The sequence below is a fragment of the Botryllus schlosseri genome, chromosome 4 (genome assembly GCF_051294905.1).
Source record: "Botryllus schlosseri isolate E-star chromosome 4, Bs_hap1, whole genome shotgun sequence".
In the NCBI taxonomy this organism is placed as follows: Eukaryota; Metazoa; Chordata; class Ascidiacea; order Stolidobranchia; family Styelidae; genus Botryllus; species Botryllus schlosseri.
In genome coordinates, this window is record NC_137239.1 from 22,412,836 (window position 1) to 22,432,190 (window position 19,355).

General features: G+C 41.8%; 1 protein-coding gene across 2 annotated transcripts; it reads right to left on the reverse strand.

The window, feature by feature from the left end:
• Positions 1-551: 551 nt before the first annotated feature.
• On the reverse strand, positions 552-19,130 carry LOC145438269 (apelin receptor A-like). Of its 2 annotated transcripts, none has more exons than XM_080315655.1 (10): positions 18,979-19,130; positions 16,661-16,799; positions 14,957-15,066; positions 14,413-14,510; positions 10,745-10,889; positions 9,969-10,173; positions 7,874-7,977; positions 3,598-3,736; positions 3,442-3,531; positions 552-1,486 (listed from the first exon to the last, which is right to left on the reverse strand). In XM_080315655.1, exons 1-10 carry the CDS (start codon positions 19,035-19,037, stop codon positions 1,190-1,192), a joined length of 1,386 nt encoding a protein of 461 aa, XP_080171781.1. In that variant the 5' UTR covers positions 19,038-19,130; the 3' UTR covers positions 552-1,189. The 2 variants fall into 2 exon arrangements, with proteins under 2 accessions (XP_080171781.1, XP_080171782.1); XM_080315656.1 differs by lacking the exon at positions 552-1,486 and adding an exon at positions 1,497-2,649.
• Between the last annotated feature and the right edge of the window lie 225 nt (positions 19,131-19,355).

Sequence of the window (19,355 nt, forward strand, 5' to 3'; positions counted from 1 at the left end):
ACTACAAGAGGAATTTTAGTGATATTCCAAAGTTAGACCATGATGATTGTCATGAAATCAGAAAATAAGTAACTTGTATTTATAGACCAGTGGTTCCCAACCTTTTTCGAACCATCGCCCCCTTTTCAAGCTTAACACCGATCATCGCCCCCCAGATTTTGTGTACCGAAAAATGGGAATTCAAACTGTAATCACCGGCGGGTTGACTAAAAAAAAAAAGGTCTTCTTTCTCCGCTCATAGCTCAAAATAACGCATTGTTAGGTGGATGACTAAAAAAAAAAGGTCAGCCGTTTTGGCGCGTCATCGCCCCCCTATCGCCCCCTTGGCTAATTTCGCCCCCTGTCGCCCCCTTTGTCCATTTTCGCCCCCCTATCGCCCGCTTCATCATTTTCGCCCCCCTGGATCGCCAAATCGCCCCCTTGGGGGCGATATCGCCCACGTTGGGAACCACTGTTATAGACGTAGTAGCGATGACATGAAACTTGAGAACTGACTCCCCAGACAAGCGAATATTTCGAAAGAATCGGTGTCTATCATTCATTGTACGATATTTGCATCATGTCTTATATATAGTTTGCTGTACACATAAGAAAATAGCGTCAAATGATATTCACATATATCAAGCATAATTCAAGAAAACGGTACAAGAAATAGTGTTGTATTCTACCGCGGACTCGGCAATAAACTTTGAATGTATAGGGAGACGTTGCCACAAGTACCCAAAGATCTCAGCGAACCTCACGATTATAGTCGTTCCGTTGCTCGTTATATGTTGTTATTTTCGCAACATTGTGTGGAGGCATCAACGGTGGTCGTCATTGGTCATTTACACTGGACTGGACATTTACGTTGATACCGGGGCTTTTTTACCCAGTCATGGTGTCATTCGTAATAGTGACGCAAACATAACCTAAAACCCTTTCATAATTTACAAAATCAATATAGTTTAAAGTATATAGATTATCCGAGAAAATACCCGTTGTACAGAAGTGGAAGTTGTCCAAAAATATATCGACCTGCGTATTCAGAAAAAGTAGTAATGGTGAGTGACTATACCTCTAATAATATGCTTAAATTTTGTTGCAACCAAGTTTTAGGAAAAGGAAGATGAATTAACAGTGCAACGATACTCGAGACATAGATCAACGTTTTGCTTCCGCGATTTGAAGATATCTTCTTAATACAACGCTACAAGCCCGAAGACTTGTATTCTCCGCCATTACCATGGAGGAGACTCTGCCCTGGATCAGTGTCGTTGGCGTTAATATCTTCCCGTGGCAAATTGTCAAAATTCGCTGGCGGCTGATCTCGGATGTTCGCGTCTGGCTCGTCATCCGGACAGGTGGAATGCATTCGCTTGCGTCTCGTCCCGTTGGCGCTGGACTGAGACGAGCGTTGTCCGGACGGTGGAGATACGTGCGAAGTGGATTCGAGCTTTGAAATCACAGTGCCCCGATTCCTTCGAATTTGTCTGGGTTCTTCGCTCTGAAGGTTCACTAAGTTACGACGATGGCTTAAGTAACTGTATACGAAAAACGTGAAGTGGGTGTGAATACAGTCTTCATTTAACACCGATTCAACCAGTTAAATAGCAGGTTCGTGGTACAGAACTTGAAGATTGCTTTCTTCGTAACATTGACAGCAATAGTGCATGTATTCAAACTGGAAGACTAGTGCTCGAAGATGTACTATTACGATAGATGTTGTGCAGAAATCAATATCAGCAGATTGTAGAACGAGCTAAATACATCCTTACTTATTTTGCTATATTCCTGGGGTAAGGTGGGTTATGTGCTTATGCGCACCACCCTGGCAATTAGAGGTGATCAGAAAGAAAGTATTTCTAATTAATCGGAGCACTCAAGTAGATTTTTCCTACTCGTACTACTTACTCAAGCGGTTATCTTTATACTTCCACTTCTATTTTACAGTTTTCCAAGCAGAACTACTTACTTTCAACAATCTACCTTTTCAATGTCGTAACGTAGATAGGCCTGATAGTTTTGAGAATAAGCATCAATGTTTTATTGCAATTGTCGTAGCAGCCGAGGGAAATGACCCCTGGATCACAGTAACTGAATGTATTTTCGAAAATTAAACTCAATGGAGGCGTTATTAATTATTTTGTTAGTCGCAAATATGCATATCTCATGATCATCATCATTGGTTTAATAGCGATTTTTATCAGTTCAATTCACCACAAAAATGCGATACAATGAAAAGATAAGAAAGTGTCGAAGCGACTTGGAGTAGTCTATGGAATCAGACACCCACCTTGGCCTATGCGATGTAAAGAGGAGGCATGGACACTGAATATAAAGTAAAAGAAGATGGTATGGAAAAAGCAAGCGACAAAAAATGATGTGACATGTCATGGAAGGCGAGATCGATAGGTCAGGTCGTGGTCTGGTAATCTTGAGGATGGACTAGTAATTATTTAGTAGTAATTGCTTGTATTTCGACTTGAATGCGGACATGCTCGTCGACTGCCGGGTGGCCGGTGCGATACTGTACGACACGTTAGGTCCGGCATATTTGATAGAACGATGATCTTTTCGGCCGATCATATGATATTTAGACGACGTGGAGGCGCGTGTGTTGTACTTCTGCGCTTTTGATTCCGAGGTTGCGAATGTAGCCATGAGACCCTGACCATTTTCCACGTCCAGTTAGCGACATTAACACTTTACTATTCGACTACTACTCCACAATGTACCTGTTGGGTCATGATATTTCTAACAAGTCTTTGACTATGGAATGGCAACGACCGATTTCCCAGCTTCGTTCCGCTTCGCTGAGGCGGGATTCAGAATTGTTTTGCGGCAGCGACTGTAGGATTTCTGTCAATTCAAAAGATGTCTTCCGGAGCGCATAATTTACTGAATCTGGTTTGGATCGAAAGCTATTGTCGTAATGATTCCGAAAATATAAATTACAATATGATCAGGCTCTGAACTACCCGAAATTCCCCTCCAAGTCTGAAATATCGGCATTGTCCAAACAATTGGAGAGCCGGAACGGGTCATTGTTATGGTCATTGTTTTCTGGTCACCGATTGTTCTGAACAGTGCCGATTTCAGATGTTGAGGTTGATTTTTCGTCAAAGTCAGGCGTCTGACCCTATTTCAATTTATATGTATATATATATATATATATGGAATTAGGGCGACACTAGCTTTTGATCAAGACCAGATTCAGTAAATTCTGCGCTCTGGAAGATAACTTTTGGACTGCCAGAAATCCTACAGTCGCTGCCGCAAAACAATTCTCCACTCCAGCCTCGGCGAAGCGGAACGAAGCTGCAAAATCGGTCGTTGCCATTCCATGTTTTCATTCGACACTTTGACCCGTCATATTTTCATCTTGCCATACCTATGCTTGAAAGTAATCTGTATTGAAAATATAATTACATTTCCCAATGATGTAAGAAGTAATAATACCTGAGGGTCATCGCTTCGCGAAATTCTTGAGTTCGACCGGGGAATCATTCCAAAGATTTTCACGCAACAGTGGACTTTTGAACACAGTGCCTACAATCAAAACATCTGGTTCCGTTCACCTTTCGTAGGTCGCGTGACCTTGGATTTTTAACATACCTTAATTCTTGCTCTGTGCGTTGGACTCGCCGAATAAATAATCGGGTTAACCACGCTGTTGCAAAAACTGAGTGCCGCGAATAGTAAATGCAGCATATACTGCATCTCCAGCAGTTTCCCTGTGGCCTTTGGAATCACGCTTGATGGTAAGGAAATAGTCCGTTAGGATGGTCTGCTATGACGACGTGAAATCGAATCGGTACTATACTATAGGCCAGTGCTTCTTAACCTTGTCGCCAGGGCACGAGAAGCGTTTCAGATTTTGAAGGAGTGCAAACGCTCAGGGGGTGATGTGGGTGGCGCTGGGCTCCGTGGGCGGTATGGGGGCAGGGTTGTAATGACTCGAGTCATGACTCGACTCGAGTCCGACTCGAGTCACGATTTTCTGATGACTCGACTTGACTCGAGTCATTTATTCAAAATACGGAAATGACTCGACTCGACTCGAGTCATTCTGTGTATTGACTCGACTTGGACTCGAGTCATTGCGCATGACTCGAACCAAGTCATTGACTCGAGACTCAGACGGCCAAGACCGACATTTCATTGTAATTCCGAAGCCAACACACTATTGGGATTTCGTCTGTTGGTACCGGTACTTGAAAATGCGACCATAAACTGCTAAAAGTGAGGGAAATTGGTATATTCTAAATGCGAACCATTCGATATCACCAAACAGAGTTATAAAAAGTGGGTTTACCAATACTTCTACTGGAAACTGAGCAGTCAACACAATGACTTGGACTCGATCTCGAGTCATAATTCCATGACTCGGACTCGGCACTCTGCTCGCTGACTTGGACTCGGACTTGACTCGGTGGTGAATTGAAATGACTCGACTTGACTCGAGTCAAAACTATAAAAGTGAGATTGACTTGTGACTCGGAGCCTTGTGACTTGGTTACAACCCTGTATGGGGGTGCTAGAGAAAAATGCCGTCGCAGTAGGGGGTGCAGTAGGGTCATAGCAAAACAACAGTTCTATATATCCCTGAGTTCTCATTGTAAATATACATTCGGCAAAATCTGTCAAATCTCGAAATTTTTCTTCGCGCTAGGCGCGGAATTTATGCCGGCCATGCTTGCAACATATTTCCATGCATGCAGTGTTTTATAACAATTCACGTAAAATGAATTGTGCGCGTACTTTTAGATCGCCATCACGCTACCTCGAGTTATTTTCCACAACATGTTTCCAACTAGGTATTTTGTACGGCAGCGACCAGCGTGTCGAAATCGAAGAAAGAGACACTGTACCGCTTTTAAGAGTGACAGTGAGAGTGAGAGGCCTTTGTACATTGAAGATGCTTTGAATCTTTTTGGTTAAAATGATTAACTAAATATATTTGTATTTGAGAGCTAAAAAATTAAATCTTCAGAATATTTCTTCATCGTATTATAAAGGATGATATTGTTTAGTGTTGTGCCCCGCAACTTTAAATGAACGTTATATAATACGGACTGCTTTGTTTGGAATACATTCATGTAAAAGTAAATCGACCAGATGATATGAGGTCGTACCGGATGATTGTTATGACAACCTTGATTCGATCCGAATATAGCACATACAATTATCACTGGTTAACAAAATGAAGAAAAAAAATTAGGCAGTACATCTGAGAGCCGTTTCTGGGGTTTTTGAGGTTGCTGATTACGAATATAAAATTAGTTTTGTCAAAATGGCTCTTTGTCAGCTCAAAGCTCAAAATTACTGTATTTACCCTTAAATATTTCTCTTGGTAGGAAGAAAATCGTAGTTTTTTCTGATTTTATACTGCGCATAAATAGTAGAAGCGGAGTTTTTCGAGTTTTTCGTTGATAATTCTCGGATAATCCCTGATCCGGGGATTATCAACGAAAAACTCATATAACTCCGCTTCTACTGGTCGGAATTGACTCAAATTTGTTTTGCATCGTCTTTGAAGACAGCTCAACAATTTCATGAGGTTGACAAAAAAATTTGAGAATTTTTATTTTTTTATTTTTAATAATAATTTAAAAATTTCAATTCAAGATTGCACGGCCTTTACTGGTTGGAATCGAGTCAAATTTGGTGTGCATCGTTTTCTTGGACAACCTGACGATTTAGTCACTAGACGAGTGAGATTTGGAAAAAAAAGTTTTTTTTGAACAACCCTAATGTGCAGTGTGCACACTATTCCATCGCTGGCCTGCACAATCGCATCTTCATTGGCTTGGTGCTCACGATATTATCGTTGACCTACACAATCGCATCTGCAATAGGCCTACGAACGATATAATCGCTGGCCTAACCATCTCGGACCCAGCATGCGTTGGCTCCTATCTCTCGATGGCTTGTTGACGATATGCCGTTATGTGTATTCTAATTAGTGATTCTGAGAGTGACACCGCGAAACTGAATGACATCGAATGTTCGCAAAAATGTGCGTGCGTGCAAGCGTAATTGATTTCCGCTGATAATTAATTCGAAAAAAATCGAAACCCCCTGATTTTATTTCAATCCCCCTACATTTTCGGCTGGCTGCGTGCCTGATCACGAGAATTAGAGCGAGGTATCATGTCGGCATCAATTCCAGTATCAGCTAGTCGTCCTTCTAGTACTCCAAACCTAAACATAAGGATGGTCAAAAGGATGTGAAGCCGTTGAAGTTCCCGACATACGACCTGCCAACCTTTTGACTCTCTACGAAGCGCTGCTACTATTCAGCCCACTTCTGTGGAAGCTGAAAAAGCATTCAATGAACGTGGACTCTTTGTTACATAATTCCGGTCCCAGCTACAGGATGCCACAATTGATGCATCTGTGCTTTATAAAGAGGGCATTGCAGAAGCAGTGAACATTAAATGTGCGTGGTTTTTCTCGTATTCGCTCATTCTGCGCGTGTAGGTAGGTACTCTACAATAACACTGTGTAATGATTTTGCGATCCGTTTTACATGCAGACCTAATGAAATCGATTGTCTCACTTAGCAGTTATTATCCGGTTAACCGGTAAGATAAATTCCAAAATATCCGGATATATCCGTTATCCGGATAGTGAAAATTATTGATATCCGAACTAACCCTAGTTCTGCTGTTGTATTTTGATTAAAAGAGTCTTATGTGTGTAAAAATAAGAAGTAGATTGAATTTCTAAACTTTATAGTACCCCTGAGCCGATAGTCATTACCGCGAAAATGGGATATTTTGGTCAAAATAGCCTCATGGGTTATCTCCACAACAGGAGCCAATTTGAAAAAAAACTATGGCCATATTCAGAATCAGTGCCCTTCAGAACCCCCGAACCACTCTTACTTTGTCTCCCTAAAAATATCTGTTGACCAGTGTTATCATAGCGTTAATTAGTTGAGTGGTCCGCGGGCGCGATTCAAGCTATTTCCAATAGTGAAATCCCAAGCCGAAAAGACCGACCGGACTTCGAAATCTTACCCCCTTTCTTCCACTACCGTCTCTAAATTAGTGGGGCGTCAGACCTAGGCAATTATTGAACGGGGCGCAGCGAGAAAAAGATTAAGAACCACTGCATACAGGCGATCAATCTGCGGGCTCAAAATGAACCTTGCCCGTTTTATCAAGATTACAGTGGATATTCAGACACAGGTCTTAAGCAGAGAGCAGAAGCTTTAGGAACAGTCGGAAAATCCCTGGCAAATTTATGTTACGAACGGGTAATGTCAGGCTTGATTAAATATAGTCGTTATTACGCATACATAGCTCTATCAATGATATTCGGTCGATTTAAATAAAATGCTTACGTGGTACCCGCGAATATAGGTCAGCATGTACGGCTATTGCAACTGACTTGATGCTCTATCATTGATTATAATATATAGGCATCGGCACCCATGCAATGCTATGCCGATGACATGACAATGAAAACAGTCTATATAACCCTGTCAGTAGCCCTGGGTGTTTTGTGCCACGGTGTGAGCTTTATGTAGAACAGATTAGTATCAGTTTACGTAGGACCGCAACAGCCGCACCACAAACCCCCAATGGGAGGGGTCCAAGCTGCGAAGGGGGCCCAAAACTTCACAAATAAACTTAAAGTAGAATATGTTCGTGTGTTTATGTCACGGATGTTGTACATGGTATGTACAGAGGTATTGACGAAATGATACACGTAGAAGGCAGGGTGGTTTAGGGCGACAAAGCGCCCAGACATTTCGTTTAATACCCTATGGGGGCCCCAGATCAGCGTTTTGGAGGGGGCTAAAAAAGTACTTTTCCTGTGCTGAGTATATACGATATTGCTCTTTAGAACACTTATCTGCAAATGAAAGGTTTGTACTCACTCAAAATGGACAAGATTCGAGATAAAATTCGACGTTTGATTCGGTAACCAGCACACAGTGAAGGCGAGAATAATTGTTGTCACAGTTTTCGTAATGCGGCGGACCTAAACATAAATATAAGGATGAACAGCGGCCCTGATTGAAGATGTGTTCAATATAACACTTAATAGGATGCATCAATGAATAGCACAGTGCATTCTATTAATCCACGCAGTTCAATGTGTTCGGCTATAGCATGGATTCTCTAGTTTTTGTTGGCCGTGGCCCATTGAGGCCGAACTCTTGTCCTAAAGTATACAACAGGGGTTCTCAACCCGCGGCCTGCAGACGCTTATTCTGCGGCCCGTGAGATCTTTCAATATGATCGCAATTACTACCGGCACAGTATTGTTACATATTAATTTAGCTACTTAAGCTCTCTTATCACACCGTCTCTGTTCCGTTTCATTGATTCTCATTCTTCAATGTGTTCTGGTTTCTTGATACATGATCGAGTTTAGATTCTTATTGTTTTGAATAGGTCTTCGGACAGTTCCATCTGGAGCTATACATATCACCTGATCTTAGAAAAAAGCGTTACTAGCTAGGTCTCAGGCCTAGCAATCCATATTTTGAGGCATTGTTGAGCATCAGCCATGGAAGGAAAGATTAAGGGTTGATTCGTTTGCTCAGAAATTACCCCGAACATGAGACTTCTTCTCATATCACTGAGAGCTCAAAGTGACAATGGCCTCTGTAACGAAAAAGTTACCGCAATTTTGTACTTGCTCTCTCACGCATTGAAACAGAGAGTTCAGTTCTCTGGTGCAAGGGTTTGAAGGTGCACATTATGGCTCTTCAAAAATTACTTTTTTTCTCAAATCGTACTGGCTACTTGATAAAATTGTTAGGTTACCTAATTTAAGCCTACACACAAAATTTGGTTCAATTCCAGCCAGTAACCGCTTTGCTACAGAAGAAGAAAATTTCCATTTATTATATAAAAATAAATAATAAAAAATTTGAAAATTTTCTGTTCACCCCATGAAAGTGTTAGGCTGTCTATAGAAACGATCCTCACCAAATTTGGTTCAATTCCAACCAGTGGAAGCGGAGTCATTGCCGTCGAAAAATTTGGATTTGAATAAAATAGTATATACGGTGAGCACAATTATAATAAATAAACAAAGAATCGGTCACCGTAAATACTATTTTATTCAAATCCAAATTTTTCGACGGCAATAACTCCGCTTCCACTGGCTGGAATTGAACCAAATTTGGTGAGCAGCGTTTCTATAGACAGCCTAACACTTTCATGGGGTGAACAGAAAATTTTCAAATTTGTTATTATTTATTTTTATATGATAAATAGAAACTTTCTTCTCCTGTAGCAAAGCGGTTACTGGCTGGAATTGAACCAAATTTTGTGTGTAGGCTTAAATTAGGTAACCTACCAATTTTATCAAGAAGACAAAAAAGTCATTTTTGAAGAGCCCTAGTGCACATACCGACTTCAGAACGAATGCAATGCACGCTTCATGAAAGGATTTTGCTTGTTCCGTCGGAAGATAACATAATCTCACTAGAAACAGCAACTGGAAGCTTACGAACGCTGTCCATTGATGCTGTAGAATGCATACAAATGTACCAAATGCCTATTGCCCATGTACGACTGGTAAATAGGCTATATTAGCCTAAATATAATAGTAGTCCACAAATATACCGTAATAATGTTTTGCGGCCCGCAGCGGTTTTTTGCTGTTAAGATGCGGCCCGTTATGCAAGGAAAGTGGAGAACCTCTGGTATACAATATACACTGTAAAGTAAATAGAATAAGTTGAATAGATGAGTTGCCTGTTTTCATCGTGACGCGAGTGCAGATCGTATCAGCGGCATTTTCTGTTACGTAATACGACCTTTAAACCGATACCTGGGTTAAGTAGGTTTTACATGCAGTGATAATCGCATCTTAGTGTTTTATTTCAGTATAGACGCTAACTTTTCTCGTACTCGAGGACCCACAATTACTACTCTGACCTCCTCTAATATTTTATAAATTGCGCTTACGTGGATCGATACATGCCTGTGGTTATATAAAACTGGACTCCCGGTTACCTGACCATCTCTAGCTTCGCTGCTTGTCGAGGAAGCCCTGACAAGTCTACCGCCTTCTTTACTTTTTTCACGCCCTCGCACATACGATACGAGTACGAGGTAGCATCGGCAGATTATTATCAGCGGGATTACGAAGCCGATCACGTTGCGCTCCACCATATGAACTACCCACCACACATCAGTTTGATTTTCCGGGTATTTCCAACTGAGAATACAATTCCCCGCATTACACAGGCTAAAGAACATGATAATATATTTGAAAATCGTCAAAAATATCTTCACTTTCTTAGATTTATCATGGTAAATATACAGTTTGAGAAGTTCCACTTGACGAGGCTACATGAATGTTGAGCCGATAGACCAGATTTCAATACTTCTTGGATCAGCAATGCGTGCAATATATAATACTAATTTTTAATGATCTGAAATTATCATGCAATCGTGTAACGACCAGAGATGGTCAGTATCGAAGTACTTCTACTTTTTGAAGTACTCGAAGTAGATTTTTCCCACTCACACTACTTTTCAAGTGGTTATGATTTTAGACTTCTTCTACTTCTACTAAACAGTATTCAGTTTTGTAGGCAAAATAAGCCTAGAATACCTACTCACTTACTGACTTGGGAACCACTTCTCCTACTTCTACTCGAGTAGAAATTCCGGAGTTACTTGTACTTCTACTTGAGAAGCGGCGGTGACTACTTTGACCACCTCTGGTAACGACTCATACATGAAGATGATCCTGGACATGACACTGAAAATAGCCTTCTGCATACCTGCAATATGTCTTATTCCTGGAAACGTGTTCCCCCCGAAACACGGCCGATGGCACTGCGAGTAAAATGCTAAAACCCCATACGATTGCACACAAACACCAGCATCTTGCCGCTGTTCGTAAACTTTTGGTCTGCACTTGTATACCTGGGAAAATAGGAATAAATAAATGGACTAAATCTTCGAGGAGGGTTGGTTCGATTATGTTCACAATAAGAGCAATTCTGTTCACAATAAGAGCAGTCTCATGTTCACAATAAGAGCAGTCACGTTCACAATAGGAGCAGTCTCATGTTCACAATAAGAGCAGTCTCATGTTCACAATAAGAGCAGTCTCATGTTCACAATAAGAGCAGTCATGTTCACAATAGGAGCAGTCTCATGTTCACAATAAGAGCAGTCGTTGTATTCACAATAACATCAGTCGCAGCACCACCATATCCCCCGGACACGATGTCCGAGTGGCAACATAGTCCGAACACAACCCAGACATGATGTCCGAACACCCCCAGACACGATGTCCGAACGCCCCCCCCCCCCCAGACACACCCCAGACATAATGTCCGAACGCCCCCCACCTCCAGACACGATGTCCGAGTGTCAACGCAGTCCGAACACACTCCTGACATGATGTCCGAACACCTCCAGACACGATGTCCGAGTGTCAACGCAGTTCGAACACACTCCTGACATGATGTCCGAACACCCCCAGACACGATGTCCGAGTGTCAACGCAGTCCGAACACACTCCTGACATGATGTCCGAACACCCCCAGACACGATGTCCGAGTGTCAACGCAGTCCGAACACACCCCAGACATGATGCCCGAACACCCCCAGACACGATGTCCGAGTGTCAACGCAGTCCGAACACACTCCTGACATGATGTCCGAACATCCCCAGACACGATGTCCGAGTGTCAACGCAGTCGCAGTTCGCGAAACGATGGTGTCACCCGTGAGAGCGACCAATCATTCAATGATCGCGTGCGTTTTACTGAGCCTCCATTGTTCTCTCACAAATAAATCGACCGCAAACGAAGTGATCGAAGCTTGCAGCTTACGCTGTAGTAAACTAGTATTGCGAAGTAATTTAGTAGCAAAATGTCTATTTCTGTTCTCTATTCTTACCTTAACCAAACCTCTTATCTTATTGAAATTGAATTCGAAAATCGAGTGCCTTGACTTGACTCGAGTCACCTTCGAAAATAGATTGACTTGACTTAACTCGATGAGTCTAAATGTGCAATAACTCGAAATGACTCGTGACTCGAAGGTAGTGACTTGATCCCAACACTACGTTGCACTACGAAAATTTTGAATTATTTCTACCATGATGCGTGATGTAACCTCCGGAATTCCTCATCCTGCCAGATTTCGTTAAAATATAGTTCTTTCATGTAAAAATTTGTCAGTTTTTGGTCATCATGTCTGGGTGTGTTCGGAGTTTCGGACAGCGTTGACTCTCGGACATCGTGTCTTATTCGGACACACCATGGCTGGTATGTATTGTGAATATTATTGTGAACATGACTGTTCTTATTGTGAACATGAGACTGTTCTTATTGTGAACATGAGACTGTTCTTATTGTGAACCTGAGACTGCTCCTATTGTGAACATGACTGCTCTTATTGTGAACACGAGACTGTTCTTATTGTGAACATGACTGCTCTTATTGTGAACACGAGACTGTTCTTATTGTGAACATGACTGCTCTTATTGTGAACATGAGACTGTTCTTATTGTGAACAGAGAGAGAGAGAGAGAGATATGATATTCTTTCTCGCCTGCACCATCGAGATGCTTTGGCGACGGAGTTGCGATACGGCCCCATGAGGTCATCTAGTCTGCGCCCCCGTTTTTTTTTCTCCTCCATGCTATCCGTGATTGCTGAGCGCCTAGCAGGATAGCTGCGGATACCATTTTTCGAGTCTTTGGTATGACCCGGCCGGGGATCGAACCCACGACCTACCGCTCGAGAAGCCGGACGCATAACCATTACACTATCTCGCTCTTATTGTGAACCTGAGACTGCTCCTATTGTGAACATGACTGCTCTTATTGTGAACACGAGACTGTTCTTATTGTGAACATGACTGCTCTTATTGTGAACATGAGACTGTTCTTATTGTGAACATGACTGCTCTTATTGTGAACACGAGACTGTTCTTATTGTGAACATGACTGCTCTTATTGTGAACATGAGACTGTTCTTATTGTGAACATGACTGCTCTTATTGTGAACATGAGACTGCTCTTATTGTGAACATGGCTGTTCTTATTGTATTATCATGTCTGGGGTATCTTCGGACTGCATTGACACTCTGAACATCATGTCTGGGGGTGTTTGGATATCATGTCTGAGGTGTGTCCGCACTGCGTTGCCAATCGGAAATCGTGTTCGGACATCATGCCCCGGCCTGTGTTCAAATATCAAGTCTAGGGTGTGTTCATAAAATCATGTTTGGGGTGTCTCCGGACTGCGTTGACACTCGGACATCATGTCTGGGGCGTGGCGAGTTCGGACGTCGTGTCTGGAGGATGTCTGGGGGGTATTCGGACATCATGTCTGGGGTGTGTCTGGGGAAGGGGCGTTCGGACATCGTGTCTGGGGTGTGTTCGGGCTGCGTGTACACTCGGACATCGTGTCTGGGGGGGTTCGGACATCGTGTCTGGGGTGTGTTCGGACTGCGTTGACAGTCGGACATCATGTCTGGGGCGTGGTGACTTCGGACATCGTGAATGGAGGATGTCTGGGGGGTGTTCGGACATTATGTCTGGGGTGTGTCTGGGGGGGGCGTTCGGACATCGTGTCTGGGGTGTGTTCGGACTGCGTTGACACTCGGACATCATGTCCGGGGCGTGGTGAGTTCGGACATCGTGTATGGAGGATGTCTGGGGGGTGTTCGGACTTATGTCTGGGGGGGGGGCGTTCGGACATCGTGTCTGGGGTGTGTTCGGACTGCGTTGACACTCGGACATCTTGTCTGGGGCGTGGTGAGTTCGGACATCGTGTATGGAGGATGTCTGGGGGGTGTTCGGACATTATGTCGGGGGTGTGTCTGGGGGGGGGGGCGTTCGGACATCGTGTATGGGGGTGTTCGGACATCATGTCTGGGTTGTGTTCGGACTATGTTGCCACTCGGACATCGTGTCCGGGGGATATGGTGGTGCTGCGACTGATGTTATTGTGAATACAACGACTGCTCTTATTGTGAACATGAGACTGCTCTTATTGTGAACATGACTGCTCTTATTGTGAACATGAGACTGCTCTTATTGTGAACAGAATTGCTCTTGTTGTGAACATAATCGAACCAACCCTGTAGAAATCTTCCGTGACTATACAGAAAGGGCTGCTTTGAAATGTACATCTTTCTCGTCTGTTGTGAGATCAAAACGCCAATCCCGCGGCCGACACGGCTTCTAGGAAGTCATAGAGTTCTAGAGTTCTAATTGTCAAGTGAGCAGCGAGAATAAATGAAGAGTGAAGAGTAGTCCATTAAAGTGGTCCATGAAACCATACCCATAAAAGACATTGAACTCTATCAAAATGCATTATCCTAGGCCACTAATCCTAATCAGGCAATATGCGACACTGTCGTTGTATAGTGTAATTATTACAATAGTAAATACGTCATTGAAAGTGAAATAATAATTTGTATATACCTTTCACTACAACGTTGTATCTGTCGATTGCCATAACCGTAATTAAGAAGACGCTGGCGTACATGTTGACATTCGTGAGCATTGACGCCGCTTTGCATCTGAAAAGCGACGTAGCATGAATGATTGAATGAGAAACGAATCTGTCGCGGAAAAACGATTACCATTCATCATTCTATATATTTAAATATATGAGTAAAGTAGAAAAGTGTCCTTGGCATAACGAGTTGATTGAGATGCAACATCAGTTAGTAAGCGTGGGATTTGGGAAAGTCACTTTACCGGAACGTCATTATATCCACTGATGTCGATATATTTGAATGCGATGTTTTTCTGTGGAGATTTCAGCCGGCCAAATGAGCTGCGTGTAGAGACAAGCATTATATAACATTTTTGAGCCACTTTTTATCAAGTCGGCCCGTTTTTACGATAAAACCAGACCGAGATCCTCATATACCATTCATCCAACATACCCAAGTGATTTTTTTCGGATTGCGAGACAGAACGAAGGGAACAACTAACATTTTTTCGCCTAGGATTTACTTACACGATATTCCCAAATATCCAATGCCCTTGAATATGAGTCACAGCCCATACTGGCAAGGTCGCTATCAAGGATAGATCTGCAATTGCAAGGTTTCCGACGAATATGTCCACCTGGGTTAAAAGAGGCGATTAGGACTGACTGCTCAATTTACTATATTGTCATCGTTCATCACGGTAAATGTCTGCAGATCAGTCCAACAATTCATATAATAGTGTCTATTGAGTTGTTACTACAAAATAGATAGACCTAGCCACGTCAAAAATAATCGAAGTAGGAGTAGAAAATAAAGGTTAAAAATTAATCAACTAAATAGTTTGAAAACATTAATTGAGGCGAGTCGTCGCAGACATTCTGTTAGTCGAAAAACAGGTCAGTGTTCAAAATAGCAAGATAGATCTTCATGGCAAACTCAGAATAACTTATAGTACTACAAATACAATTTGCTAATTTTTATATAGTCTGTTACGGTCAATTGGAGGCCATATCAATCAGTTTTTCAGATAATTTCGGTTATACAGTTTCTCAAAACTATTCTAAACTGTTTCTACTAGATAGTGTCTATTATGTTAAAGCTAAGTGGTCTCAAATCAATAACTGGTCCATTTGTTAAACATGTCAATCGCACTGTAATAAATTCCTAGGACCAAAATTTGCATTCCACACAGGAGACAGATTGACGAAAGCTTGACGCCAGGCATAATCTTCAATGCTTGGTTAAACCGCACGCCAAATATCAATATTTATACTTACAATTATAGACAGCTTCTGGACGTATAATCCCGATAATGAGCGACAAGTCGCTTTATGGATACTTGTTACCGAAGTGGGAATATGGCAAAATATCATTTACATATGTCAATTAGATTTGCGGATAGTGCCATATATAATTGTCACTGCGGTGAAAAGCCGCTGCAAAACACACACCCGAATTAATCTGAATGACCCGTTGTCGATATATCCCTCGGCCATTAAAAAGGCATGAGAGATTATTCCATGTCCTATGATTAGCTCCTATTAGTGGCCTTGAGCGCATTGTACACACGAATTGTGGATTCTATCAGGCGTACATATTAGTGGCGTTTGCCGAGATCAATATTTCAAATGTAACGATATTCCAACACATTGGCATAGCCAGGAGGCTAAATGGACCATGCCCCTGCCCCCCCCCCCCCCCCCCTTGCATCTGCTGCACAATATAAAAGGGAATGATGAAATTGCCCATTGAATGGTTGCCGTATCTCGAAGATTTTCCTGGGGGAGTTCCATTAAACTCATACATATTTGCGAATATGCGACGCCTCGACCAAGGCTAGTTTTTGAGACTACTTGCTTAAACACGTTGCTAACATTTCAACTTGAAGTATTTCCATTATCTCGGAATTTTCTCTTTTAATTTGCGGAAGGGCAGGAATTCACGACATTACGTATAATTCAATGGCAATGCTGATCACGTCGATCACATCTGGCTATACTCTACACAAAATAAGAACAGGAAAGTTGAGAAGACAGGTTCTAGACATATAATTGGACAGTGTCTTACTGCCGTTGCAAACCGTAAGTTCTACGAAATGCAAATTAATCAGCTAGTTCTCCACAGGACATATCGTCTCACACATATTTCTTATATACTATATACTATATTTCATTCTTTGATAGGGATTGCTATCGCGCTGAAAAATGTCAATCGAACGATTCTCTACTCACTGCGACCGTTTTCGGACTTTTAGACAGAGTAGACACGTAGAACACCACGGAGTTCGCCACTATTCCGACAGCAAACAGTATGAAGTACCATATAGGGATGATGACTCCATTCACAAATCCGTATGCTGCGACAAACTGACTGGAAAGTCACGAAATAAAGGAGATGAGACGGTGTGATGTAAACTGGACGTCATGAGTGTTAATAATGGCGTAAAGTCAATGGGGGATATAAAGGGAGTTTGCAAATATATCATGAAACAATTTTGGCTGAAGGTACCTTGATGCAGAAATTTGGTCTATTTGGTCACTGGTCAACCAATCGCACGTCTAAAATATTTATGAAAATGGATTTTCAATGGACATGTGTGTCACGTTCAATTAAATGAATCGCATATACACCGAAACGAAAATAAACTCTTGAGGGACACACGATTTGAAACATTGAATAATTGACACGTGATTGAAGAGATATGGGGTTGCAACCTGTTCATGTCAAATCCACGATCTGTACTCTGCCTAGTTGAAAATAGTTCACAAATTGCGAGGGAAAGCTTGGAGTGACATCATTCAAAATTTTATATTCTTAAAGAAGCAGTCAAAATCTGTGAAGATATATGGGCATCTAGTATTTTCAGACATAATCGATGTAACACTGTGGAGTATAGACGAATTTGAAACCGTCAGTCACGCAACCGGATAGTAGTCATAAGCCCTCATCTATCTAAATCGCGACAATTTCTCATTATCGGTCAAGCGGACTTTATCAAAGCTGCAATGGCCATGTTATGACATTAGTCAGCGGAGAATGTCATATCTAATACCCAATCTCATTGCTGAATACATTACATGCACGCCTAAACTTTAACATGCGAAAATGCCGCGCTCGCTCTAGAACAGCGGTTCTCAACCGGGGGTCCGCGGACCCCTAGGGGTCCGCGAAGCAATTTCAGGGGGTCCGCGAGACCTTTAAATTTTCAAAAAGGTTGATAACCTAATTTTTATTATATTTTTTAATTTGAGAAAGCAAGAGGCAGTTTCGCACTACAGCTGATAAAACCTCATGACTCATATCATCATAATAATCGTCTGGCATGGACTATCGTAGTGTGGAAATTCATTTTCATTGCCAGTTTTCCAATAACCTGCTGATACAAACATATTGCTGTTTATAGACGTTTTATTGGGGTTTGTGGAAAAAATTAAGATATGGGAATAGTAACATCAATCAGGGTGACTTCGTAATGTCTGCGAAACCTTCCCGATTTGAAGTTGACAGTCTCATCAAATTAGTGAACGAACAGTCGTTTGAAATAAAAATTTCCGAAGTATTTCCATAATTTGTCCCAATGCAGGGAACAGCTTCTTGGGGGTACAGAACTTTATTATACAATTGAATAGTTTATTCATATTGAAATGAACCCGAATATTTTCGGCTGACACTCGTCATAAATCGGACAATGATATACCTGCTCTTAAAGCTCGGCTATCAGATTTTGCGCATTCTTATTGCGGATGCCCTATCGACAAGGCTGATTTTTTGATGAACAAGGAGTGTTTCGTTGCTATCAAGGCATTACGCTCCAACCCTGAAATTCATATCACCAGTTATATTGATATGCAGCCTTGTCTTGTTAATGTTCCATTGTTCATGGTCGAAAATGTTTGCTCGTAAATATATATGTAAACCAGAACAGAACAAGTCGTTTCATGACAGTCTTTCTCAAGTTGGAAAACTTGGATGCGTTCTTTGGAGCATAAAATTTGTCTATTCTTTTAGATTAGGATTTCACTTTGACGGTAGAAACCTCTGCGGGCCGATCAAAATTCCGTCGCGGGCCGAATCCAGCCAGCGGTTCGTATGTTGCCCGTCCCTGCGGTAGATGCTGGATGTGATATGTTCATAAAATATGTGTTTCTTCATTTTGGTGCCATAAATGTTGCGATCACACCAAAAGTATCGTCGAAAGCGTTATGTGTTAATATTGCATTAGCCTCCACCTATCTTTGCTGAAATGGTTTTCTGCACTCCTCGTTCGGATTTTCAAGACACGACCCCGTACTTCAATAAATACAGTAGGAAAATTAGCTTTGAAATAATAAAAGTCCACCAATTTCTACATAAATAGTATGATATTATCTTCAATAAAAATCATTATTTTGCTGTTTATCACAAGCCTACAGTTCATATTTGCACAAGACAGATGAAGGTTGCACCATATTAGAGCTAAAATTGAAATAAAACTTGAGGGGGTCCGCGAAGCCAAAAAGGTTGAGAACCACTGCTCTAGAACAAAAAACTCAGCCAATGTAATCTATACCTATCGGTGTGATGCACAGAACGGTTCGGTGGTGAAGTTGTAAAGGCCAAAGATTCCATCACGGCCTCGTTATAGTTGAGTCACCGCCACTGGTATATCTGGGACAGTACGTCCTTTGCTTAGCGGCGGGGATCCAGACTTGATTCAGGCAATGAGTATAGCAGGTTAATGTTTGTTAGTAATATTTTCTGTAATGTGTATGTAAAACTTATTTCAATCATATCGGCCTAACACATGTGATATGCACACATATACTGCGTTTGTCATGTTCATATCCACAAAACAGATATATGGTGCAACTGCATAAACGATATTCCACAAAATTTTTTATGTAATTTGCCGGGTAAGCATAAAGTGAAGCTCCGTTGGCAATCCAC

Bases quoted from the DNA above. Each gene is read 5' to 3' on its own strand.
- LOC145438269 (XM_080315655.1), bottom strand. From the start codon at position 19,037: ATGGAATCTTTGGCCTTTACAACTTCACCACCGAACCGTTCTGTGCAT. The intron at 10,890-14,412 runs GTATATACAAAT...CTATTTTCCCAG, and splicing joins ATACAACGTTGTAGTGAAAG to GTATACAAGTGCAGACCAAA. The intron at 7,978-9,968 runs GTAACCGGGAGT...ATTTATGTTTAG, and splicing joins GCGAAGCTAGAGATGGTCAG to GTCCGCCGCATTACGAAAAC.